General features: G+C 43.8%; 1 protein-coding gene across 1 annotated transcript in view; it reads left to right on the plus strand.

Annotated features, from left to right (window-relative positions):
* The window catches only part of LOC124722494 (single-minded homolog 1-like), a 135,108-nt gene extending 108,181 nt beyond the window's left edge, over positions 1-26,927 (plus strand). Inside the window, exons 7-9 of the mRNA XM_047247648.1 lie at positions 12,590-12,696; positions 19,806-19,953; positions 26,279-26,927. Coding sequence (XP_047103604.1) covers positions 12,590-12,696; positions 19,806-19,953; positions 26,279-26,927 — 904 coding nt within the window. The remainder of the gene's footprint in view (positions 1-12,589; positions 12,697-19,805; positions 19,954-26,278) is intronic.
* Positions 26,928-27,246: the final 319 nt, after the last annotated feature.

A 27,246-nucleotide genomic window follows, 5' to 3' on the forward strand; every position in this document is an offset into this window, starting at 1 on the left:
TACACACACACACACACACACACACACACACACACACACACACACAGACAGAGAGAGAGAGAGAGAGAGAGAGAGAGAGAGAGAGAGAGAGAGAGAGCAGTATTATGACTAAAATCGGTCACAGTACCCGTAAAATAATTCTTCAGTTCGTAGCACTTACTCACAACTATTAAAACAAATTCAAGTCTTCTACGCGCCATCCCTACCACAGATTTTAATTGTTTCATATCGCTTGTTAGTACTGCCACTAAGTATTTAAACGATACGACGTGCTCCTGATATTCACCTCTGACGTTGTATTCGGATGCTATCAAATTCTTTCTCTTTGTTTATTTCAGTTCAAAGACAATTCGCATTCCTTTTATCAGATGTAAATACTTTCTTCATTTACTCTGAACTACCGGGTGAGGTGATGCGGCGATAAGACATTGGATTCGGGAGGACTACAATTCAAGCTCCGTCTGCCCATCTAGATATACCGGTAGATTTCCTTGAAATGCTGAAGAAAAACGCCGAGGTGAATATTTTGAAGAGTAGACGGCAGATGTCCTTCATGAATATGAGATTTTGCTCCGCCTCTAATCTCTTAGTCGTCGACGGGATGTTATACCCTAATCTTACATCTTCTTTTGCATTCTAAATTTCTCGGTGAGCATGACTGATCTAGGAATCGAATTTGTGTTGCCCAGAAATAAGTTCATCAACTTAGCGATGTTTTTTTACAGGTGAGTTGGCAACATTATTTACGCAACTGATTGTTTCCTGAACGTGACAGACAGCCAAAACTTGGAAATAATACAGCACATGAAAATCGATGTTATGACTCGATTTAACACTGATCCTATAGTGCTTCGCCGTGAGACAATAATGCCCCATTAAAGCTAGTTCTGAGTGACCGGAAAAGTTCCAATGTAACTCGTTTCTGAAAACAACAAATGGTGAGAAACCGAAAATGCAACCTCATGAAAGCTAATGGAATTCCTACCGAAAACGACTGCGAAGTCTATTTTTGCCTTGGAATGTATTCACGTTTCTCTGGCGAAGCTATATATAGCGGTTGAAGTTGCGGTTTTGCTCAGCAATGTTTCAACCCAGCGTCGAAAGGAATTTTGTTCTTTCCTTAATAAACGTAACATAGCAAAGTGATTTTCTATTGTTTCCATTGTTTATCTCAACGGATATTGTGAATATAACATAATAAAAGGAAAGTGCAGTTACAATGATAAGTGATTATCTATACCTTACCTCGTTGTATTTTCCGTGGCTGTTAGCAGTAAAATCCAGTCGACGGTTAAGCGCAAATTTCTAAATATGGCAATGGTTAGAATTTGTCCTAATTCCCCATTTTATTCTCAAGGCACTGAATACAGGCTGGCCAAAATAAAACTGGCCCGAATAATGTTTACAAGCCTGACATGAAATAAATTACACTGACTAATGAACAGGAGAACCACTTTTCTTCAGAATACACTGGTAATGGCCTCCCTTGACGTCGATGCAATGCTGTGCGTGTTTTGTCAATCTATCAGAAACCGTAGCAGCTGGGATTGGGAAATGACAGTAACAGAATTTTCAGTATTCCGCTGCATCTCATCCAATGTGAAACAATAAAGAATGAATTCACAGCTCCTGATTCTCCAATCTTCAAAAAAAAAAAAAAAAAGTACAGGGCGAGAGATCATACAATCTTGGAATCTTGGATGCCAGGATAGTTTGCTGCCCCTGTTGTCTGTCCTTTCGTCATCCAACGCCTTTTGAGCTCGTGGCAAGGTTGTAAGTGCGGTGTGTTTTGTTGCTCCATCTTGCTAATTCTTGCTCACCTGTTTGCTGTTAACATTACGTTGCCGCGACTTCTAGGGAACTCTTTTGGAGTCATTTTCATTTTGGCCATCCTGCATTATGCGTCTTATCTCTCATGTTCGTGAATGTAGTTAATTGTTTTCAAGACGAAAGAAACACGTTCAATCCTTTTTTCATTTTAAACTCACGAAGGGAAAAATATAATAAATTCGGCCATTTAGGTTAGTAATGAGTTACGACGCCGTTTTCAGCTAAATAATTATTAAATCTGCAATAATCCACGATTAGATTTTCAAGAAAAGTGTAGACATTAAATCACGACCGATTTCTGGCAAAGTCCGGTACAGTCATCAACACTGTACAACGCAATTTCTCGCATTGCGATATACAAAATGCTTATTTAGAGCACTTTCACAGTTTAGCGCTTAATGTACGAATGATTAGTTGATACACTACTCATATCCCATACATACACATGATTCGCGTATGATCGTTAATCGGTTTCTTTTCTGAGGATGCAGTAAAGGAAACAAAGAAGAAATTTGGAAAGAAAAATAAATTTCAGGGAGAAGAAACAAAACATTTAAGATTTTCCGGACGACATTGTAATTCTGCCAGAAACTGCAAAGTACTTGGAGGATCATTTGAACGGAATGAATATTTTCTTGAAAAGAGGTTATAAAATTTACATCAATAAAAATAAAACAAGGGTAATGAAATGAAGTCTAATTATACCAGGAAGTGCTCATGGAATCAGATGAAATAAGACGCTAAAAAGTAGTAGACGAGTTTTGCTATTTGGGCAGCAAAATAAGTGAAGAAGGCAGAATTATTGTGGATATAAAATGCAGACTTGGAACATCAAGAAAACCTTTTCCGAAAATTAGATGAGTAAATCGGATAACTTATGAAGAGGTGCTAAATCGAATCGGAGAGAAAAGAAGTTTATGGCACAGCTTTTTGAAAGAAATGATTCGGTTGATATGGCACATCCTAAGACGTCAAAGAATAGTAAGCACGTTTCAACTATACCGTTGAAAACGTACATTCTGCGTCTACATCTACATGGATACTCTGCAAATCACATTTAAGTGCCTGGCAGAAGGTTCATCGAAACACCATCACAATTCTCTATTATTCCAATCTCGTATAGCGCGCGGGAAGAATGAACACCTATATCTTTCCGTACGAGCTCTGATTTCCCTTATTTTATCTTTGTGATCGTTCCTCCCTGTGTAAGTCGGTGTCAACAAAATATTTTCGCATTCGGAGGAGAAAGTTGGTGATTGGAATTTCGTGAGAAGATTCCGTCGCAACGAAAAACGCCTTTCTTTTAATGATGTCCATCCCAAAGCCTGTATCATTTCTATGACACTCTCTCCCACATTTCGCGGTAATACATTCGGTAATTAAACCTGTCTTAATTATCAATCATCTTTTTAAATAATAGTAATGTTTACAAAGATAATACTAAAAAAATTGCAGTTAATCTTCAGCAAAGCTGTTTGTGAGTAATAAAGGGATGCATTGTGCATAAATAAACATAGTTCCTCCTACAATAAAGTAGAAAATAGTGCAGTCAGTAGCATTGCCGAATCTCTGTGAAGTGATATAGTTCAACACAGAACACACAGAGGAAACTTTAGACGCATATGGGTAGCCGTGAAAGCGTGAAAAAGCTACGTCTGTAAAATGCAGCTGATCCATCAACGTTTTAGTGCATCATATTCTCATTTACTGTGGACGTAAACATTTAAGTAATGTGATTTTCAGTTGACTTGTTTTTCTTCCATTGGTTCCTTAGTCACTAAAGTCTTGACTACCTGTGGTTGTGTATCACTTATAATCATTCCGTAGCTGTAGTACAAGATCTGAAGTGTGCAGAATTTTGGCTGTAGCAGTGCATAATTCTAAATATTCCTGTATCTCCTCTAAATGTGAGTCATTCGTCTACGAAACGAACTACCCAGTAACATGCGTCCGATCAATGTGTTCCCTAATCCTTTATGAAGAAAATTGAATCAGATTAGGCCAGTATCAGCAATACTTATCTGCTGGCAAGTTTGAAAAACAATTCCTTCGCTTCATATCGTCAGGTGCAAATATTATCGACCGCCTACGACGGTTAGAGGTCTGCGCGGATGCGGATTTTGCTGTTGTTGTGGTTTTCAGTCCCAAGGCTGTTTTGATGCACCTCTATTCTAAGAGAACCTCTTCATATTATTATTATTATTATTATTACTATTATATTTATCTTCTTTGAGATGTACTCCGTCTATGCAACTAAAAAAAAGGCTGCTTCTTTTATGCCGCATGCGTTTTGCTTGCTTTTATTTAAAAAGCGTCCTCTGTGGCAATTTTTGGAATTTGTTATCGCATCTAAGTGCCACCTGGAATTGTGACTCGTTGTTCTGTGTACATCAGGAGGTACGATTTTCGGGGTTTGCGAACGCAACTCATCTAAACACTTCACACGTTTTTAAAAAAGACATAGCGAATGTGATGTGTTTAGATGCTTGAAAACGCCGAAAAATGGATATTCTGGTGTATGCAGAAGAACAAGGGACAATTCCAGGGGATACATAAGTGATACCCAGAATTTAATAAAAAAAATCACTACTGAGGATCTTTCATAAATAAAGAAAAAATAACAACAACGAAGACTCTTCATTTCTGTGTAACTCTTGCAGCCGCCGTCCATTTTAACCTGCTTGCTTTAGTTAAGCCTTCGTCTCCCTCTACCATTTAAGCCCGCCACATTTCACTCCATTACCAAACTGACGACACCTTGATGTCTTCGGGCGCGTCTTACCAACCGATACACCCTTTTAGTCAAGCTGTGCCATTAATTTCTTTCCCCCACTAATTCTATTTAGTACCACCTCATTAATTATTCGATCCACTCTTCTAATTTTCAACATTCTTCTTTAACACGGCATTACAATTCTCTTCTTTTCTGAACTGTTTATCGTCCACGTTTCACTTCCGTACAAGGCTGCACTCCAGACAAATACCTTCAGAAAATACATTTTAACTGTTAAATTTACATTTTTGTTAACATATTTCTTCCTTTCTGAAACGCTTTTCTCACTATTGCAGTCTCCATGTTTTGTTCACTCCGCTTCTGCAATCGTCAGTTATTTTGCTGCCCATACAGCAGATATCATCGATTACCTTTAGTCTCCCTTTTCTTAAGGTAATTTCGTCAGTATCATTTTATTTAATTTGACTACATTCCATTACGCTTATTTTACTTTTGTCAATGTTCATCACACGATCTCTTTCCAAGACACTATGCATTCCGTTCACCTGCACTTTCAAGTCCTTTACCATCTCTGACAGAATTACGATGTATTTAGCAAGCCTTAAAGGTTTCCTTTCTTCTCCCTGAACTTTTCGCATTCCAAATTTCTCCTAGGCTTTATTTACTGCTTGCTCAATGTAAGCATTTGGTAATGTTGGGGAGAGACTACAACCAACTCTAACCCCTTTCGCAAGCATCTCCCCCCTTTCTAGTCCCTTGCGCGCGGATATCGAATAACTCTTTGGCGGATAAGAGCCTGCACCGATAGATATCCGCCGGTATATCTGCAGATATCCGCAGTTATAATTACTTTGTAAGTAAAATTTAAAAGACAGTGTGGGTGTTACGATTTTCATCTATTTGTATTAAATATGATAAGTAATTACTGTTTTAAGTCACTATTCTTAATCATTCGAGTCGGAGGGCCACTGTATTGTTTCGAATGCCGTGTTCTGATAAGGGCAGGTGATGTAAGGGTGAAAGATGGGGATACGCCCTTCTTCCTAGTTTTCGCGCAATTACGCGTACGTTCTGCTTCCATCAAACCAGACTTGCCGGCCGTGGTGCCCGAACGGTTCTAGGCGCTACAGTCTGGAACCGCGCGACCGCTACGGTCGCAGGGTCGAATCCTGCCTCGGGCATAGATGAGTGTGATGTCCTTAGGTTAGTTAGGTTTAAGTAGCTCTAAGTTCTAGGGGACTGATGACCTCAGAAGTTAAGTCCCGTAGTGCTCAGAGCCATTTGATTTGAAACCAGACTTGCATACCTCCAATCTCATTTACAGTAACAGAGATAGGTTAGGGCATAACCGAAAGTTGCCACAAAGCGACATGCTGTTCTATGATACTCGCTCCACTGGAATCTTCGTTCCATGGTCTGACTCATGTCTGTATGTCACATACGACATAAATAATGTTCAGTAGAAAATCAATGAATGTATCAACGTTTCTATTAAATGTATTTATAAGTATGCAGTGGAACACTTATTATATTGAGAACTGTAGCACGTTAACGTGGTTTACGTTTCTGTTGAACTGGCGTATCTTTGATAAACGAAGAATATAGACGTTTTTAACAATATGAAACAAATGATGACAACTTTTAACACTTCATTTGACTACCCACTGTTGCGCAAATATTCCCCAGAAAAGTTCACAAAATCCATATACATACTTATGGCAGGAAGCTGTAACTTACCAATAGTATCAAGAATGTGTCAGGCTGTGTTATATTAAAATGTGGTCGCGATAGGCCTCAATTTTCTTAGTGAATTGCAAATTACCAGTTTCTTCCATTAACGGACGAATATTTAGGCTCCCATCAGAGCTTCGGATACCGGACGGGTTAACTGGTTTAGAAAATTTTAATGTCCTTGGATGCGGTGAAGGATAAGGATCCTGCGTTTGTGGATAGCATGTCTCGCAGACCTCCAACGATAGTGTAGTCTCAAAAAGGAGCTCTCGATAATTATCGGTTAGAAATGATTTTGATTGAGGGAATTGTCAGTGGAAGAGACAACGGAAATCCGTGATGGGGCGGCGGAGGGTCGTGTGAGAACTTGCGGTGGTCCGCCACCCACCTCCATGAAACGAGAGCCGCGTCATCTCGCGCGCACATAAAGATTGGGTTACGCATGGGGGCTCGGCCCGCCTGGGAAGATACTCGATATTCTACAGCCCGCAAATAGCCCTCTCGCCACAAGTAGCTCAGCCTCCGGTGTGATTTACGTCGTTCAACCAGCGCTCCCTGCCGCCTCTGTGCCACCGCTTCGTACACACGTGCCGCAATAAACACGTTGCCTGGTTTTCTATATTTCTGAAAAGCACATGCTGATTAGGTAACGTTAGCTTAGGAGGCAGCGCGGCGAGTCCGACTGAGGTCGCTGGCTGCTGCACTAGCTGGCCTGGCTGGATGTTAGGTGGTTTTTCGCAGTCACTTGGATTTGTGGTAGTTCATCATGGGTAATGCACATAAGCCGTTGAAACGAGAAAACGCGCGGAAGAAAGTTTACACATACAGTGAAGGTTTCCTATGAGCATGAGACTGTGATCCGTGTCATGTTTCTGTACATAAAGTTTTGTCAACGGTAAAATTATAAAAATTTTTAAAAAGGTTCTGTAATACTTTTTAAAATTTTCAAGAACTGTCTACATACTACCTCAATCGCATTTAATATTAGAATTTTTTTTTTTTTTTTTTTTGCGAGTGATGATCACTTTCGGTAGCTAACTACCACCTTTAGGTCGGAGAAGAGGCAAATCAAAAGAAAAATTGCCTTATGTAACAAGTTGTGTAAAAATTGCTGTTGCCTTTCGTTAAAAAACTTACAGGGATTTAACATACCACTTCAGTATTATAAACGCACTAGCAGTCTGCAACACCTTTGCATCGTCCATAATATTCTAATTTAAAATCTCCAGGTAAAATCCCTTATGTACAGTCTAAAACCAACGCCGCTTTAGGCTGTACATAATGGATTTTATCTAAAGATTTAAAATAAGAATGTTATGGACGATGCAACGGTGTTGTATACTGCTAGTGCTCTTATAATACTAAGTGGTATGTTAATTTCCTGTAAATTTTTCATATAAGCCAACAGCAATTTTTAAATAACTTCTTAATTAAGACACTTTTCTGTTGGTTTGTCTTTGCTCAGCTCTGCAAATGGTTGCGACTGAGACAAAAAAATTTTTTTTGAAAGTTTTATAGAGTTTTACAGAAAGTTTTTAAAATTGTTATACCTTTGCATTTGATTATCTGCTGATAATCGCTTTCTCCTATTCTCACAATGCCGGATATATTCAATACAGTTTTGCGTCCTAGTGCTGCAGACATTTTCAGTCGCTATAAACCTGTAGTTAACTGATTTTTAAAATTTAAATACACGTAGGCGAAATGCATTATCTTCCTTGTGCCATTCTACACGCATGCGCGAAGTTGGACGGAGAATGTCCTCGTGTAGATGCGCTTAACACACGATAAAAGGAAGACGAGGGTTTGACCTCTTGTCGACGCCTAGGTCATTAGAGACGGAGATAAAGCTCGGTGTGATGAAGGACGAGAAATGGAGCCTTCACTGTCCTTCTCAATGGAACCATCACGAAATCCGTCTGACGGAAGCCACGGAAGACCTGAATCTGTAAGGCCGAACAGGTATTTGAACCGACGCCTTCTCCAATAAGAGTCCTGGGTCTTACCATAAAGCGTGAAAAATAGTCTCTAATTATTTATTATACCTTCTCTAAGGTGGCGCCCTACAACATAAGTAATTTTTGAAAATAACAAAAACTAGAAATGAATATCGACCACTTCGTTATTCAGAAGGTAAATACTCGACAAATTTGAAGTTGACATACATATTGAAATTGTCATTGTTTTCTCTGAAGATCAGTGTAAACATGTACAGGGTGTTTTAGGAGCAATGTTAACTATTTTAGGAGGCGGCAGTATAGGCTAATTCGAATAAAACATTCCATATAACATGTGTCCAAGTTTTATTGGTTACAGAGATACAGCTGTTAGAATGTAACCCAAACAAATACTTACAGACGGTGTTGAGCAAAGGCAAATGATTAACCGCAAAGTTGATTTTCATAAATTCCACCTCTGACTTTTCGATGCACTTTCGAATTCTCTTAACAGCACCAGGTCGTCTTGGTGGTTTTTCATAAGAGCGGCAGTATTCACAATTCCAACGATCATTTCGTCTCTTGTGTTTACTTTTGCTTTGTAGACTTTACCTTTCAATCAGCCCCACAGATAAAACTGTAAAGGATAAAGGTCCCAGGAACTTGGTTGCCGAGAAATGTGACCTTTTCTGCCGATCCATCTTCCGCGAAATGTTGGGTTTACATGTTGTGTAACCTTACAACTAGAATGTGTAAGGGACTTGTCGTGATGGAAGCAGTTACCCATCCTTGTAGCCAAAGAAAACATTTCCAAAAATGCCAGAACCTCCTTTTCAAGAACGTCTATATAAAGAGGCCCTGTTATATGATGTTTAAACGATACAGTCCACTCGACCAACAAATTACAACCACGGTTGAAAAGTTCAGTTATGTACATTCAAGAACAACTTTACAAACTGACCTTAAACAAACTGATAGTCGATAAACAAACCCATAAAAACTGGAGTACCAAGACGTGAAATAAAAACTGTAACTGGCCGTATCTCTGTAACCAATAAAAATTGGACACATGTTATATGGAATGTTATACTCAAATTAGTCTGTAATACCAGCCTAAGGCCTTTCCGCGTTGGGAAGTAACACTGACTGCCGTCAGATGACCAAAGTTAAACGCTGTCGGGCTTGTATGGGAGACCGTTCAGGTCTGCCGAGCGCTGTTGGCAAGCGGGCTGCAATCAGCACTTGTGAGGGCAATTGACGATCTGCTTGATAAATATGTAACGGCTCCTTTCACGAAAGCACACAGCGACCAGGAGGCGGTGTGCTCACCACATGCCCCTCCATATCCGCACCCAGTAACGCTTTTCGCTGATGATGGCACGGCGATCGGTCGGTACCGTTGGGCCTTTCGCGTCCTGTTGAGACGGAATAGGAGTAGCCTCTACTACCATTTCACAAAATATTTACCGCTGCTCGTGAAATATCCTGTATAAACGTATAGAACTGTGACACTAAACTGCGATGCTGAGTTACGTTTCATAGATTTAAATGTCATAAAATAGCCAGCTAAGATGTGACATAGGACACCATACGCATATGATGACGTGGCTTGGTCGCTTAGTGTGTAAGTGTCACTTGCAAACCCAGTGCTCTCGGTCTTACACTTCGATCACCTTCAGTATGTTTTCTGTTACTTATTGCTCTGGTGATGATTTGTGAATGTGAGAAAAGGCAAGCTAAATCGTGGTGCGGAGTCCACATTAAACTATAGGTCACCGTATGAGTGACTGGTAACACACTTCTTATTTCAGAGGAAGGCAAGGACATGCCGCCTCCAACAAAGGCATGGCTAGTAAATATGGCTCTGAGCACTATGGGACTTAACATCTGTGGTCATCAGTCCCGTAGAACTTAGAACTACTTAACCCTAACTAACTTAAGGACATCACACACATCCATGCCCGAGGCAGGATTCGAACCTGCGACCGTAGCGGTCACGCGGTTCCAAACTGAAGCGCCTAGAACCGCACGGCCACACTGGCCGGCTGCATGGCTAGTAAAGTACAGCGGTATTTCGTCCAACGTTCGAAGTGATGACACCATATAGAAAGACCACCACAATCTTACGTGTTTGAACGTAGAGAAGTGGCACAAGGAGACGTTACGGAGCGAACATGTGAACGCCAGATAAACGATTTGTTGTCGACAATACCTTAGCTAGGACAAGAGCTGTGTTAATTAATACAAATATATTTAGTGCCAGATCAACGTATGAGATGATAGTTCCGCAACGCGGGATATCACCTGGAAGATGCAGAGGTGGGTCGCCAACTTTATGAATCTACACTTTTGTGCGTCGTTTTGGATAGTCGCAACCGCTAATGTAAAAGCAATGTGTAAAACAACGCCGCAGTTCCTCATCTTTTGTCGTACCACAATCGGTCTCAGACCATGAAGAACATTTTCGAGCGGTGCCTAAAGAGAATACACAAGCGAAACGCATTAGAAATAAGGTTATTATAGCGTCCAGTTTCCTAGAAACAGCAGCACACACTCGCGCACCATGAATGTATCATCATGGGAAAGACATGTTCTTTGCATATATGTACAAATAATGTTCGCAACTGTTTCCGAGTGCCAGCGCCTTTTAATACAGGGTGACAATTATTGAATTATATGAAAAAAAAAAACGTAAGTTAGTTACAAACTACGCCGTGCACACATTTTATTCAACATGTAAGTATCACTTCAGATATTCGGATTTAGGTTATGGCATGTTCGATATGCCTGCCATTATTGGCGATGATGTGGCGCAGACAAATAGCGAAATTCTGGATGAACCGCTGAAGTGCTGGAACATCGATGTTGTCGATGACCTCCTGAATGGCTCTTTTCCAGCTCAACCATGGTTTTGGGGTCGTTGCAGTACACCTTGTTAATGTAGCCCCGTTCGGTAGTCACCGTGCCATCAAGGAATATCGCACCGAGAATTCCATGACTAGACGTTGCACACCACATAGTCACCCTTTGAGGTTGAAGAGACTTCTCGATAGCGAAATACGGATTCTCAGTCCCCCAAATGCGCCAATTTTGCTTATTGACGAACACGTTCAGATGAAAGTGGGCTTCGTCGCTGAGCCAAACCGTATGCGCATACTAATTCCCATCATGCCCTGCGGCCAACCGTGCAGTTGGAACGGCCTAATGCAAACAGTTCAGAAGTTATGCCGATTTTATTTTATATAGTTCAATAGTTGTCACCCATTATGTTTCCACGAGAATACTGTTTTCTAATACTGGACCTTCACTGATTTACGTTACTGTATTTCATTTTAAGTAATTGGAAAAAGAGGTTTTCAAATGTTTGACGCCAAAGCTGCCATTTGTTTACTGGCTGACTAGCTTCGGGCTTTGCCAACTTTCACAAGTTACCTATTACCGAAAACAAAGTTTGTTATGAGAGTATGTGTCGGATGTGCGTAACAATTTTGTTCTCTGTAATTGGGAAGCTTGTGAAGATGGGCAAAGCTCGAAACTAATCACCCAGTAAATAAATAACAGCTGTGATATTAAACATTTAAAAAGTCTTTTGTGCAATGTTTGAGAGCTGCATGACGCGACGTACTGAAGAAGTTTATTTTAACTAAGTACGCTGATGTTGCCTTTAGATAATTGGATGTTATAAAAACCTTATATCTGCAACATTTCGCTTCTTTATTTTCTTTACTCACCACTTGAAAGGACATTTCTAGATCTGAGACCGGTTGCGGCGGAATAAAATACACGCAGCTGGATCGGAGTTTTACGTACTGCTTGAAATTTCGAATTTTAGCTGGGGATCTCTGCGGTATACTTCTGCATCTACATCTACATATATAGCCTGCAGTACGTCGTACCTATATTGTCAATTTTCTGTCCTCTTCCTTTCGCGTATTGAGTGAGTGAAAAATAAGTGTCTAAATGCCTCTATACGCGCCCTAATCTGTCTTATCTTTTTGTCACTATCCCTACGCAAGATATACGTTGGTGGCAGCATAGAAGTCGCAGTGTTCTTCGTACACAGTTTCTCTAAATTTGCTAGACAGTATTGGACGTTACGAATTTACCCAAAAATATAGTGTAGAAAGCTATGCATAGCGAATGTGTAACATCACGAAACTCGCATTCACGCCAACCACGTTCCAGTTTCTCCCAGAACTTCCTCTTTTTCCGTTACTCTATTAATACGCTAGTTACCATTAGGAGATTGACATACATAGTACATCCTTAAGTTTTGTACTGATAGCTAACAATTGCAGAAATATGCAAGAATTTGTTTGAAGAAGGATGTGAGTGAGCACGGTGGTGCATTTTGCAGGGTGGCGCAGCTGACGGGCTACGAGCCGCAGGACCTGATCGAGAAGACGTTGTACCAGTATATCCACGGCTGCGACATGATGCACATGCGATACGCACACCATACGCGTAAGTACTCGCCTGTATCTAATAACAATCACTTATTTGTTTTCATCTCTGGTCAATCCATTTTAAAAAGAGCCTCGTTCCACACGTTACTTCAACGGACTACGAGGGCTATTCGAAAAGTAAGGTCCGATAGGTCGCAAAATGAAAATGACAGTGAAAATCTGCACATATGTGTTGGGCAGCGTCTCTAGTATGCCCGTCGATAGCGTCACATCGCTCTTTTCGGTTCCGAACGCACAGTGAGCACGTAAATATGCCTCGAAGATAGTGTCTTCCGTCAAGCATGAGCGCCTGTGAGAGATTTCGTCTGATTTCATGCATCCCACACAACGTAACTATTATGAATTTTGTTCTTCATGACTATTCAAATGGTTCAAATGGCTCTGAGCACTATGGGACTTAACATCTGAGGTCATCAGTCCCCTAGAACTTAGAACTACTTAAACCTAACTAACCTAAGGACATCACACAAATCCATGCCCGAGGCAGGATTCGAACCTGCGACCGTAGCGGTCTCGCGGTTCCAGACTGAAGCGCCTAGAACCGCACGGCGCCGGCCAGAGTGGCCGAGCGGTTAAAGGCGCTACAGTCTGGAACGGCACGACCGCTACGGTCGCAGGTTCGAATCCTGCCTCGGGCATGGATGTGTGTGGTGTCCTTAGGTTAGTTAGGTTTAAGTAGTTCTAAGTTCTAGGGGACTTATGACCACAGCAGTTGAGTCCCATAGTGCTCAGAGCCATTTGAACCATTTTAGAACCGCACGGCCACCACGGCCGGCTTCGTGACTATTCTCGGCTGCACACTACAGGGGCAATGAGGACGCTCTTGCAGTGTTTCCGATGGGAAGTGTTTGATCACCCACCATGTAGCACGGACTTGGCTCCCTCTGATGTTCATGTCTGCTCACACGAACCGCTGGCTATGATGACAACATTTTGACACACATAACGATCTGCAGACCAATGTCGAGAAGTGGTCGAAAACACAGGCGGGTGCCTTCTATGATGAGAAATTTGCAAAGTTGGTACACCGCTACGGCATATGTGTAAATCGGAGCGACGACTATGTAGAGAAGTAACTGGAAAGTGTAGCAAATAAATCATTTTTGATTTTCACTGTGTTTTCCATTTCGCGTCCGATCGGGCCTTACTTTCCGAATAACCCTCGTATATCGTGACGGAGCAAGAGTTTTCCTGTGTTGGTACACTGCTGAGACGCGGATAGTTGAAGTGTGGAAGCAGACTATGAGCGCGGCTCAACGGCAGCGGTGCGCCGCACCTAGCGCATCTGTGCCCCTCAGTTTGCATCTCCCATTTCAAAAGTCCTGCTCGTCGTTCCGTGGTTCCTTCTATTCTATGCTGATACTTTTGACTTTATTCTTGTCCAAGACCTCACGCAGTAGGTACAATACAATTTTTAAGTAAAATTATAATTTACAGTATTAAAACAAATTTAGTTAACATCACCGAGTCAACGCATTAAAACATGTCTAATAATACTACATCATGTCATGCGGTGATGAAAATCGTCTCCAACAACGTTTTCAGTTGTCCAAGTTCCAAAATTAGTCCAGAAAATATCGATCTGAGTAACCTTGTTTTTTGCTGTAACCATGATTTCTAAGGTGCACAGTTCATCCATTGCTCTGCAGATTAGCAAGTTGGATGGATCCTGTAATTCACCATATCTACACCGTTCGTAAGTACTAATGTAGCCCCATTTGTTCACAATTTCTTTACACCCGTCCTTACGCGATTAAGGGCTTTCCAAGTCGTACAAGTGAATTCTAAACCCCCCAGAAAACTCTTCTTTCGAGTTTTGCCATGGGCTATTGGAGACGAGTTTCGTCGTAGTTCTACTCGGCGTTTATTATGTGATAAAAAGATAGATTTGGTTGATAGTAAAAAGCTCGTTCTTGATTTCAGTCTCAGCAGCTGAGAAATATGTCCATACATATAGTGTCTGGAACCTGTCTCTTGCTTTTGTTTTTCAGCTTCTGGAGCCTTTCCTCTCCTTACTTCTGTGGGAACTGTGCCCATAAACTGATTGATCTGATTTACAGAGGATTTTTAATGCTGTCAGTCAGTAAGTACGTATAATTAGTAGTGGCTGACTTCAAAGTAGGACTGCTTCGACTTCGCATACGTCTGTATTTGTTCCGTCCACTGACCTAAACATTTCTGAATGCCATGACTATGAGGCTGCTTCTGTCCTCCACTGGAACACCAGAGATGGGGTTGTGGCGGTACTGCGCAACAGTATCATCGACTCGCGTCACAGCTTTTGGTCGTCCTCCGATGAATTTTCTGGCTGCCGAATCTGTGGTTATAAACTGTTACCGCAATCTATAAATGGCAGAAAGATAGCTATTAAATAGTTGAGCACCACTAAGAGCACGATACTGCGGTAATAAAGACACCTGACTCGCATTTTGGAGGGCTGCGGTTCAAATCCGTAGCTACTCCATTCCCTTAAATCGCTTAAAGTTAATTCCAGAAAGGTTCCTCTGAAAATAACACTACTGAGCTCTTCCTTTCTTACTCTCATCCGAGCTTGTGTTCCAGCTGCCATTACGTCATCGTCGACGGGAAGTTAAAATCTAGTTTTCCTTCTTTTTCCACTGCCAAACATTATAGCTCGATGAAACTTGGACTATACACAAAAAGGACTTCTGTAGTAGAGTACAGAAGGAAACTGAAGAAAATACGCAGTGGGACGAACAGAAATGACACTTTTTTTTTCAAACACAATAATTAAACTGAAGTCAGCGCCATTTATGATGGTTCCCTGCATATTACAAAAGGCAGGCCCTCCGATGGGTTGCGAAATTAAAACCGCAGTGAAAACCCGGTGAAGCTTTGCGCAGTGTGGGATAATATTCTCTAGTATGTCCATATAACTTGTCACGTCGCACTGTTCAATTCTGAGCGCGCAGTGAACACGTAAAACTGCCGAGGAAATAATGTTTCCCACCAAGTGTGAAGTGCCTGCTGAGAGATTTCGCCAGATTTCATGCAGCCAACATAACGTAAATTTCATGCATTTCCTTCCTCATGACAATTCTCGACCATATACTGCAGGTGAAACGAAGACGCTCCTACTTGGCTCCCACTGATTTTAATCTCTTTGCTCACATGAACCTCTGGCTATGAGAAAAGTATTCTGGCACAGGCAATGAACTGCACGCCACCGTGGGGAACTGCTGGAAATCACAGGCGGCTGCCTCCTATGACGAGGGTATTGGAAAATTGGTAGCACGGTAGGACTGCGTACAGAAGTAGCTAAATGTTGCAAGTAAAACATTTTTAATTTTCTCTGTGGTTTCCATTTCATGACTGATCGGAGACTGAGAAAAAAATAGCCCTCGTGATAGGCTGGGAAAGTTAATTCTGAGGTCGAATGAAAAGTAGGCAAAATTATCATAAGTATCGATACATCGACTTTTGGAGAAATATCTGAGTACGATCGATGCTGATGTTGTATCGAATAGGAACTGTAGGTATTTTCTACTCCTCGGATTTTCAACATATTGAAAAGAGTGAGTGTAACTTAAAAAATTATTAGTTTTGAAACAAGATACTGTTAGTATTTAAATTTGTTCGATTAGAAGTAGGGATTGTTCTACTTTAACCGCCCGTTGACGACAAGGTCATTGAGACGGGCCATAATCTCAGACTTGGGAAGAAAATGGTCCGTGCCCTTTCTAAAGAAGCAACCCGGCATTTGCCTTAGCGCTTTTAGGAAATCACGGAATAGCTGAATCTGGATGGTTGGAGGGATATCTGAGCTGCCGTCTTCCCACTGTGTCACCTCGCATACTGTTCAATTAGTGGGCCGTCATTCCTGATATACACGCAAGTTATGTCACAAAATTCGTTTAGTTTTTATAAAAAAATGCATTTTAACATGTTCATTGCTTTTAAATTTACACTAAACCTATATAAATACAGATATCAGACAGAAAAATTTCTTCTAAATTGAAAATGGTATTTGGAAATTAGTAACATTAATGTACTTTGTTTAAATTCTACTTAGCGTCTTAGTTCAGTGCTGAATCAGAGAAATGACACTAAAAAATAGTCTCAATTTAAATACCCTTAGAGTCTCAGTTGCAGACTCTGAAAAATGCATCAAAAAGCGTTGTGGGCATCAAGAGTCGAACTCGGATGTAAACAACGGCCCGACGTAATTAATAGTTCGCATTCATGTTGAAGCCTAAGCAACGAATACACGAAAGAGCACAGTACAACTAGCAGGACCTGAAGAAAACGTCTGGGTCGGCTGTCGAAGTATCATGTATAATACGGAAACGACAGCTCGACTGAGTACCCGGAAGCACACCATTAAAGATTGAGACATATAGTTTGTATCGTTTATATATTTTCAGTACCATCAGTCGTATACTGGTAAGGTGAAGCGTACTTAATAGGTCACTGTTCCCGCTGTTTTCACTGAATACTCCAGTTCACTCTTCTTCACCATCACTCACACGTCCTCTACGAATCTCCTGGTGTTCCCTAAGTAACTTGTTGGAGGTTCTAGTTGCAGCGTTATCGATTTCTGCCCGGGTTACACGGAAACGTTAGCTTTGAAATACGTGATTTGCGTAATGCTGGTACCGAGCTGCTCAGGTATGCCACAGCACACACCTCCGCCATACAACACAGTAAGGCAGCTCGTAAGGGCAGGGTCTCGTCGGCAGGGGTACGAGTCGCCCCCTCGCCAGGCACCCATATTAGCTGCTGGCCCAACGGTAGTCCTAAGCCAACAGCGCTCGTGATTTAATTTTCTTTTTACAGCCCGGTCGTAGCACGAGTAGTTAATCCAGAGGCAGAGTGCCCCTAGTAGGGGAGGATGGGGGCGGGGGCGCGGCGCACGCGCAAGGATGTGTAACTAAGCTATTTATGGATGTCTCCTCCGGTGAATCAGATAATGACATAATACGGTGCCGCCGCCTGAGCAAACACGCGCCCGATAGCGGCCAGGCGCAACTTTAATGAATCCTGCTAATGATTTAATACTGCCGCCTGACCACTCGCAAGAACTTGCACGCAGTCGCATCCATTATTGCGCCGAATTGGCCGTGCTGTCTGTTCGAAGGAAGGAGGGCTCGTCAAAATTAAACGTCCCGTCGACATACAGGTCGTTAGAAGCGGAACGCTAGAGCCATCTGTGACTGGTCGCCGTAACAGTTTCCCCTTCGATCCGGATCTGGCATACCTCCTTGTCGCGCAAGCTAGCGCGCTGCGTATTAAACTACGCAAACGGGCAAACTGGAAATGTACAGCCAAGGATAAAAACTTACGGAAAACTGGATCTTTCAAGCAACAGAGAACTGGGGAAGCCTCTCGGAAAAGATGTGTCTGCACAGTAGAAGTTTAGGACTTGTACAGTTGTATGGTTACTCTGTAATTCACAATTAAGCGCTTGACAGAGGATTTATCGAACCACCTTTAAGCTACTTCTCTACCATTCCACACTCGAATAGCGCGAGGGAAAAACGAACACTTAAATCTTTCCGTGCGAGATCTGATTTCTCTTATTTTATTATGATGATCCTTCCTCCCAATGTAGGTGGGCGCCAACAAAATATTTTCACACTCTGAGGAAAAAGCTAGTGACTGAAATGTCATGAGAAGGTCCTGCCGTTTTAATGACTGCCACCTCAATTCGTGTGTCATATTCGTGGTACTCACTACCCTCTTTTGCGTTGATTGGTGTGATAGACCACGTAGACACGCGTCTTATTCTAGAAAGAGTTAACCCCCCTTCCTTTCTCGAAGTACTACCATATAACTTGAAGGCAATCAAATCTTACAAAAGGAGGCAACTTACAAACAGATCACGTCCGACAAAAGATGAAACCGTTTGCCTACTGCCTATTTTGACATTTACGTACTTAGCTAGCCAGTCGCAGCAAAGAGGTTTGGAGGAACGCAAATACCGATAGCCCGTCCAGCTCTAAATCATTGCGCCATCTCGCTTTGTAGTCTACTGTCGGGCTGCTGAAAGAAAGTCTCCCACTAACTATTAATTTTTCATTTTTCAAGCACGAGAGAACTTACCGTCTGGGGTCCATGATGATTGTTTACTTCTTGTGCCTGTTATGTGAGTTACTTCACATTTATCTATACAGTGCGTCCCAGAAATGTTGTGACAAACTTCGAGAGGTTGTAGAGGTTGTCTTGGGGAACAAATCGAGGACAGGTACCCGTTTCCGGAAACATAATCCAACGACGCTACAGAGCGTCGAAGTTAGATGCGCCGGCACATGTCGCTAGGTAATCCCTTCGGCAGCAAACGCGATTTTCTACGTTGACGGACCGCAGGCAGAACGTCTCACAATGTTGTTTGTTATTCACTGATTACGACTGATTACCACGATAGCCACTGGAGAAGATGGAGCTAGGTGCTGCGTATAAAGGCCTAGTCTCTTGTGAATGCGATGCTACTTTGACGTGACTGATGACGGTATCGGACACAGGTTTCCATCTGCATTTCACTCTACCTCAGTATACCGAAAAACGGTGGACATTTTGGAGGTTTCCGGGAGAAAAATAAACTGCAGATGGAAACCGTCATCCAGAAAGACAACAGAGCACCGCATTCATAGGAAACAAGGCTTGTCTACGTGGCAGTTAGCTCTATATTCTAGACTGGCGATTGTGCCAGTCAGTTGCGATTCCTAGACATCCCGCCTACGGTCCGTCAGGGTACGAAGTCACGTTTGCTGCCGGAGGGGATGGCCTTGTGGCAAGCGCCGACGCCTGTAACTTCGACGCTCTGTAGCGTTGTTGGATGACGTTTCCGGACATGGGTTTCTATCCTCAATTTACTCCTCAAGACAACCTTTACAACCCCTTGCAGTTTGTCGCGACATTTCAGGGACACCCTGTATATTCAAGAATGAATGGCGTTTTACAGAGTACAGCTATGTTTCAAAACACTGTTTCGTGTTGTTCTGCAGCTTTCCATGAAGCAGAAATATTGACTGAAGTCCTACCGTTACTGTATTTTATGACTGCCAATTTAGTCGTGTGCTTTTATTACTAAAATATGTAGTCCCTTGTGGGTAGCGACTAGCATTTGAATAATGTGTGTTTTGACAGTTTTGTTCAAGGGCCAAGTAACGACGAAATACTACCGGTTTCTGACGAAGGATGGTGGCTGGGTGTGGATGCAGAGCTACGCCACGATCGTCCACAATAGCCGATCCTCGCGGCCTCATTGCGTCGTTAGCGTCAACTACGTGCTCAGGTAAGTACGCGCCACTACAGGCTCCAACTAACCGACTAAAACTGTTGCTGCCGTACAGACTGGGAAGACAAGACTGAACTAATTACCACGCGCAAAGAGGCATGTAAACAGTCATTCTTCCCGCCCTCCATACGCCAATGCAATGGGAAGTAACCCTAATGCGTGGTACTATGGGAAGAGCCCTCTGCCATGCACTTCACAGTGGTCTGCAGTTTATATGTAGGTATAGACATGGATTACGGCCAGTGATGCAGTGCCTATTTCAGACTTCAGCTTATAAACCACCGGGAGAACAATGTGCTGATCCCACGCCCCGCCACACCGCTATAGTTGAGGATGACACGGCGGTCGGTCGGTTCCGATTGGCCAGCCTGAGCCCAGAACGGCGGAGCTTTCACACACAGCGTTACCAAAATTCGTGGGAAAGAACCGGATCTGATGTCGGTCGCCGCCTTCTGAAGTCTATGCGGTGCTTTAGTCTCCGTACAGTTCTGGTACATATAGTTTGCTGACGCCCCATATTCAAATCGACGGCTGCGTGACTCCGAGTTGACCGTCGATCCCCCATATAACTCTGCAGAGGAGACATCAAGTCTGTTCGTCAAACACTTCTGTGGTAGTCCTGAGTAGCGGTTTCCGCTTGTGGAAACATTGTCTCTGCGAGACTGAAAGTCCACCTTAGACGCCGTTGACCTCGGAAATCCGAATTCTTGTGTAATATCCAGTTTCCTATGACCTATGTGTCTTTCACCACTTATCGTCCCACGACCAAATTTGGTTAACTCGCGATGTGCTGCCTTGTTCACAAAGCATCTGTCGGTAACTGCTCAGACAGCGCCTCTATACTCGTGTCTTATGCCGCACGCAGGCGCAATATTCGTGCGTCGTACACAGCATTTCTTCAAATGGGGCAATCCTTCCTCTGAATTTTGACCACTCAGTTTATATTCTGTTTTTACTTCATTTTTCGTGACTGAATGCTTTGAGGCCCTCTGCAATCCACCTTATGGTGTACTAAAGAGTACTTGATGCACTACTATATCTCCCCATTTCTCCCTTTCCTGTTTAAACATTTCATGTTACTGCATCTATATTAATATTTTCCTCGTCGATATATTCATTTCATTTCAGGACATTTACTTCAGTTCAAAAGTTCATTTTTAGGCAATAGAGACCTCTTCGTTATAGTAACAACCACAGCCGTAAATTTACTCAATGAAGGCGAGTTATTCCACACAGAGTAATATTTATTGAGGCCCCTTCTTTGTTGCAGAACTAGTTTCGTTTTATATAAACATTTTCGAGGGTTGACATGCGCTACTATCAATATGAGCGTAAATAATAATGAATAATAGCTACGCGCAGCTGCAGTACATTGTTACTGTTTTCATCTCTGTGACACCTGCTCGCTGTTACGTCTGTGTCGCAAGTCAGTGAGATGGCTGTTCGACTGATGGTAGGTAGGGTGCGGCGTTTCTTCGCTTCGACACTAGAATGGGGAGGGTGGGGGACCAATCACCAAAGCCGCCTTTTACGCCCGGGAAAGTTCAAATGGTTCAAATGTCTCTGAGCACCATGGAACTTAACATCGGAGGTCATCAGTCCCCTAGAACTTAGAACTACTTAAACCTAACTAACCGAAGGACATCACACACATCCATACCCGAGGCAGGATTCGAACCTGCGACCGTAGCAGTCGCGCGGTTCCGGACTGAAGAGCCTAGAACCGCTCGGCCATCGCGGCCTGCACGCCTGGGAAAGATCCTCGGTACTCATTTGATAGCAAGATGAGTTGACCAGAAGGAACTGGAACGAGGAAAAATACCCGCCCCTAACTGGGACTGAACCCGAAACCTCCAGAGCCAGAGTCTGTTCCTGTACCCACTTTTTCCTTTTTTCTTTTTTTTATTCAAGGAAGATAGGCATGGAAATGAGGGCGGGGAGGGCAGAGTGAGCGGGTGTTGTAATCCGCAGTCAGTGTATTAGGAGTGATGAGGCGAGGCGAAATAAACAGTGGGAACATTCTTAGTATAATTCTTTTTATATTTTTTATTTTTATTTCCTTTATACTACACCTAAAATGGCTGTAACTGACACCGCATCGTGAAGTAAGTAAACGAAACAAATAATTTCGGAAAGGTAATGTATATGGGGAAACGAAAAATGTGCTTCGTACATGTTGCACCGCTACTCTCCTCACGCTTGATTATCCAGGTATGTCTTCACACATGTCGTAGGTTATACCAGCGGTATCCGGTCGTGTTGTCGTCAGCTCAGTCAGTGGGAATCTCCTCCTACCTGTTGATCCAGCTGCGTGGAGGATTCCGTAGGGCACTCCCTAAGTAATTAGAAAAATATTGCCTATACTTCGGGTTCCGTACAATATTACAATGACGTTCTTGTTGGTAGTTCCAAAAGCCCAATACATCTTTAGGACCATCGTGAAATAAACATTTCACCGCGTGCCCACGGACCCACGTGACTGCGCTGGTTCTGGTGCGCGGGAAATACAGTTCATCCGGAAAAAGAAGAAAGCTACGTGCGATATGTTTCGGGTTCACCCGTAGAAACAAAACTTGTAGCACCAAGCGCCATACGTCTTCTGCCGCGCCACATCTGAGGCGGTGCTCGCCCGTGTCTGATAGCCCACTAAACCAACAAGGCCACCGCTGTTAGGTACTGTTCAATAATACCTATGTACTGTGGCAGCCGAGCATAACTAGTACATGTAATTTTTGACACCCGTTTTGACTGTAGCATATACAGAAATTTGAAAATGGATATGTAAGCCCAGGCTGATTGCTTGGCTAACAAGGAGACCACACGACAATCGGATATTTGTAATTTCTTATATTTATGATACGTGACTATCACAGCTCAGACATTAGTCCAACAAAGAAATTTCATCCAACTCTAAAAAGGCTGGAGAACATCGAATTTGAAATTTTCCGAGCATCTTTCACTCCCTAAGCTAAGAAAATGTTTCGAAGGACCACATCAAGGGTACACGAGTGGGCCCCCAGCTCCGAAAGCCCATGTCGATGATGTTTCGTTGAATGGTTCGCACGATGACACTTGATGGCCCAGCATCGAAATCTGCAGCAATTTGTGGAAGGGTTAAACGATTCTCTTCAGTCGTCGTTGGTCCCGTTCTTGCAGGATCTTTTTGCGGCCGCAGCGATGTCGGCAATTTTATGTTTTACCGGATTCCTGATATTCATGGTACACTCGTCAAATGGTCGCACTGGAAAATCCCCACTTCATCGCTACCTCGGAGATGCTGTGTCCCGTTGCTCGAGCGCGGACTATACACCACGTTCAAACTCAATTAAATCGTGATAACCTGCATTGTAGCAGCAGTAACCGTTCTAACAACTGCGCCGGACACTTGTCGTATGTGGGCGTTGCTGACTGCAGCGCCGTATTCTGCCTGTTTACATATCTCCGTATTTGAATACGCATGCGTATACCAATTTCTTCGGCGCTTCAGTCTATGTCATGGACAGATACGAAAGTTCTTCGTGGCCCATCGGTACGACAATTAACTCCTGACAAACGCGAGAGTGGAAGTCGTTGAAAGCTTGAGTTTATAAACAAATCTCACGCGGCAAGAAATCTGAGAAACATTTAACCATAGCTTGCGATTTCTAGACTTACTTGTCATTTTCGAGACTCTTAGTTTTCCCACTACTTTATTTATTCCTCATTTAGCCTCATCAGATTCGGACCATAAGGCCGTCTCTTACATCTCACCAGGAATAACACATAAACATATTTCGTAATAATCACAATAATAATAATTTGTACTATTAATAAAAAATAATTATTGGCAATTATAATGACAGTAATACTAATAATGATGATAAAATAATGGAGGCAACGAGAATTATAGTGATTAGTAATTACCTATCAAGGTCAGCAATAATTATTTGCATTATTAATAAAAGTAAAAATTGGCAGTAATAATAATTTTTATTCTTGGAAAGTTAGCTGGGAAATCTGGAAACTGATATATGTAAAAATATAAAAGTCTGAATATGAAGTAGTGTGATAAGAGGATTTGCTGGTGCCAACTCATCCGGATCTCCCAGAAGATAAGGATTAATTAAGGATAATATAATTAATTATGATGCTATTTATGCAAATGTGATTGAGTCCTTAAATGAAAGTAAGGGTGGAACGGAATTTTTTAAGTACCTCCAGTTAGTCCTAAAAGGTTATTTGAGCCCATCTGGTGTTCATATGGCCTAGAGTACTTCTCATCTTAGTAGTTATTCCTATTTTAGTCACGTATGGGACGCGTGGATTTTTATTGCCTAACTGCCTCTTAGCGCACTGTACTTAATCTAATCTTGTCTGCGCGATCCTTATGGGAGTGACACATACAGATATTTAGTACACAATCCGATCAAAAGTATCCGGACACCTATTAGAGGACATTAATGTGAGGTGTTTCCACTCTTCGCCATTATGACGGCTTGAACTCCATCGGGAACACTTTCAGTCAATATCTGTTCTTCCTTAAGAGCCCATTCTTCCTTAAGAGCCGAAACCGGAAAGCTAGTGATGTTGGATGCTGGAATCTAAAGCGAAATAGACGTTGTAACTCATCCTAAAGGCGTTCGATTAGGTTCGGGTTGGGACCCTGGACAGGCCAGTCCATTTTAGGAATGTTATTGCTCGCAGATCATTACCTGACAGATGCAGCATTGTCATGCTAATACAAATAGTCATGGTCTCTGAACTGTCCTAGTGTAAGCAAAACACAATGTTGTAAAACATGTTTATATATCGTCTCGCATTTAGCGGTTTCTTAAGTGCAATAAGGGGACCCACCCTACTCACGAAAAACACACCATTACCGGAACACCACCCGTTCTGTACTTCACTGCTGGCTCAGTACTTGATGGCATGTAACGTTCTTCAGGCATTCGTCAAACCCAAATCGTCCCATCGGATTGCCACAGGGAATGGTGTAATTCATGACTCCAAGTCAGTCGTTTCCAGCGATCCACTGTTAAGTGGCATTGCCGCGCTGGATTAGCCGAGAGGTCTCAGGCGCTGAAGTCATGGACTGTGCGGCTGGTCCCGGCGGAGGTTCGAGTCCTCCCTCGGGCATGGGTGTGTGTGTTTGTCCTTAGGATAGTTTAGTTTAAGTAGTGTGTAAGCTTAGGGACTGATGACCTTATCAGTTAAGTCCCATAAGATTTCACACACATTTGAACATTTTGTTAAGTGGCATTGCTCTCTACACCAGCTCAAGCATCGCTAAACACTGACTACACATATGTGCGACTTATGAGAAGCTGCTCGACCATTATATCCCTTTTTTTTTTTTTAACTCCCCACGCGCAGTCATTGTGGTAGCTCAACTCGTGGTAGCTTTGGAACTCGGGAGTGATTCCTTCCTCTGGATTCGTGCAGTGTTTTAGAGCCACATTCGCAGTGCTCGACAGTCCCTTTCCGTCAGTACACGAGGTCTGCCTCGTCTGTGTTTGGTTGTGGTTGTTCTTTCGCGTTTCCACTTCACAATGACATGAGTAACAGTCGACTAGGGCAACTTTAGAAGGGTCGAAATTTCTTTGATGGGTTTGTTACTCAGCTGACTTTCCGTGACCAGTCCATTTTCGAAGTCAGTAGGCTCTTCTGATCGACACATTCTGCCGCTACTGCTTCTCTATTAATAATACTGTCCGCCTACTTTTATAGCAGAGAGTCCGCCCCTGTTGACATCTTGTGGTCGCCGGCCGGAGTGGCCGAGCGATTCTAGGCGCTACAGTCTGGAAATGCGCGACCGCTACGGTCGCAGGTTAGAATCCTGCCTCGGGCATGGATGTGTGTGATGTTCTTAGGTTAGTTAGGTTTAAGTATCTTTAAGTTCCAAGGGGCTGATGACCTCAGAAGTTAAGTCCCATAGTGCTCAGAACCATTTGAACCATTTGAACATCATGTGGTCAATTCCGCGTTACATAAGGACGCTCGGCTACTTCTGAACAGATAGTGTGTATTCCTAGATCCGTCGCGTAAAGTTGTTTCTCTAAACTTTGTACTCAGGTTGCTGCGCCCGGTTAGAAGAGCGCCTCCCGGTTTGGGGAGCCGGCCGGAGTGGCCGAGCGGTTCTAGGCGCTACAGTCTGGAACCGCGCGACTGCTACGATCGCAGGTTCGAATCCTGCCTCGGGCATGTATGTATGTCATGTCCTTAGGTTAGTTAAGTAGTTCTACGTTCTAGGGGACTGATGACCTCAGAAGTTAAGTCCCATAGTGCCCAGGGCCATTTTTTTTTTGTTTTGTTTGGGGAGCTTACAGTGTGTTGTGGTTTGCAGCGAGCAGGAGGCGAAGGAGCTGGTGCTGAACGTGGAGCAGATCGCGGGCCGCGAGGAGCTGGGGTCTGAGGGCCCGCCGGCCAAGGCGCGCTCGCCCGTGCGGCAGGCCAAGTTCCGGCCGCTGGCGGCGCCGGCTGCCGCGCCCACGCCCGACGACGACTACAGCGACTCGTCGAGCGGCGCGCTCGCCGGCTACGCGGCCGACTACGTGGGGCCGCCCCCGCAGTACCCCGCGGCCGGCGGCTACGAGGAGCCCGCCTTCTACTCCGAGCTGTTCTACCCGTACGCCGAGCCGGCGGCGGCGCCCGCCTCCGTCCCCGCGGCCGGCACGCCCCCGCAGCTGGGCCTGGTGCAGCCGCAGCAGCGGCCGTTCAGCTCGTCGTCCAGCAGCTGCAGCAGCTCGGAGAGCGACGTGCAGCCGCCGGCCTTCTGCATGCCGCTGCACGGGCCCGCCGCGCCCCAGCAGCCGCAGTTCGGCCTCGCCTGCAGCTTCGGCGAAGGCCAGCAGGGCGCCGGCCAGCCCTACCACCACCACCACCACCACCACCACCATCACCACCAGCAGCAGGCGGCGCTGGCGCAGCCCGGCTACACCAGCGTCATCGTCGACACGCAGCAGTACCAGCTGGCCAACGAGTACGTCCGCTGACTGGCGCGCGACGTTGAAGCCGCCGCCGGCGGTCGCACTGACGCTGCCCGGGAATGGCAGTGAAGACCCAGCCGCTCCGCGAGAGGCCGACCCGTCGCCGGCGTCGGCGCGCCTCGACTCCGCGGCTGACGGTGGCGCCTCTCACGCGCCGCACCTCTTCCCCAAACGCACCTTCGGCCCCAGACGGTCGGGAACGGGACGACTTGCGGCCAGATCTCGCTAGTGCGCCAGACGGAACGTAGAACCGCTCCGCGTCAAGAGAGGAGCTACGCCATTCGACACTTCAGGTTTCCGACGAGTGAGACTGCGATTCTCCATC

This window comes from Schistocerca piceifrons, chromosome X (genome assembly GCF_021461385.2).
Source record: "Schistocerca piceifrons isolate TAMUIC-IGC-003096 chromosome X, iqSchPice1.1, whole genome shotgun sequence".
Taxonomy (NCBI): Eukaryota; Metazoa; Arthropoda; class Insecta; order Orthoptera; family Acrididae; genus Schistocerca; species Schistocerca piceifrons.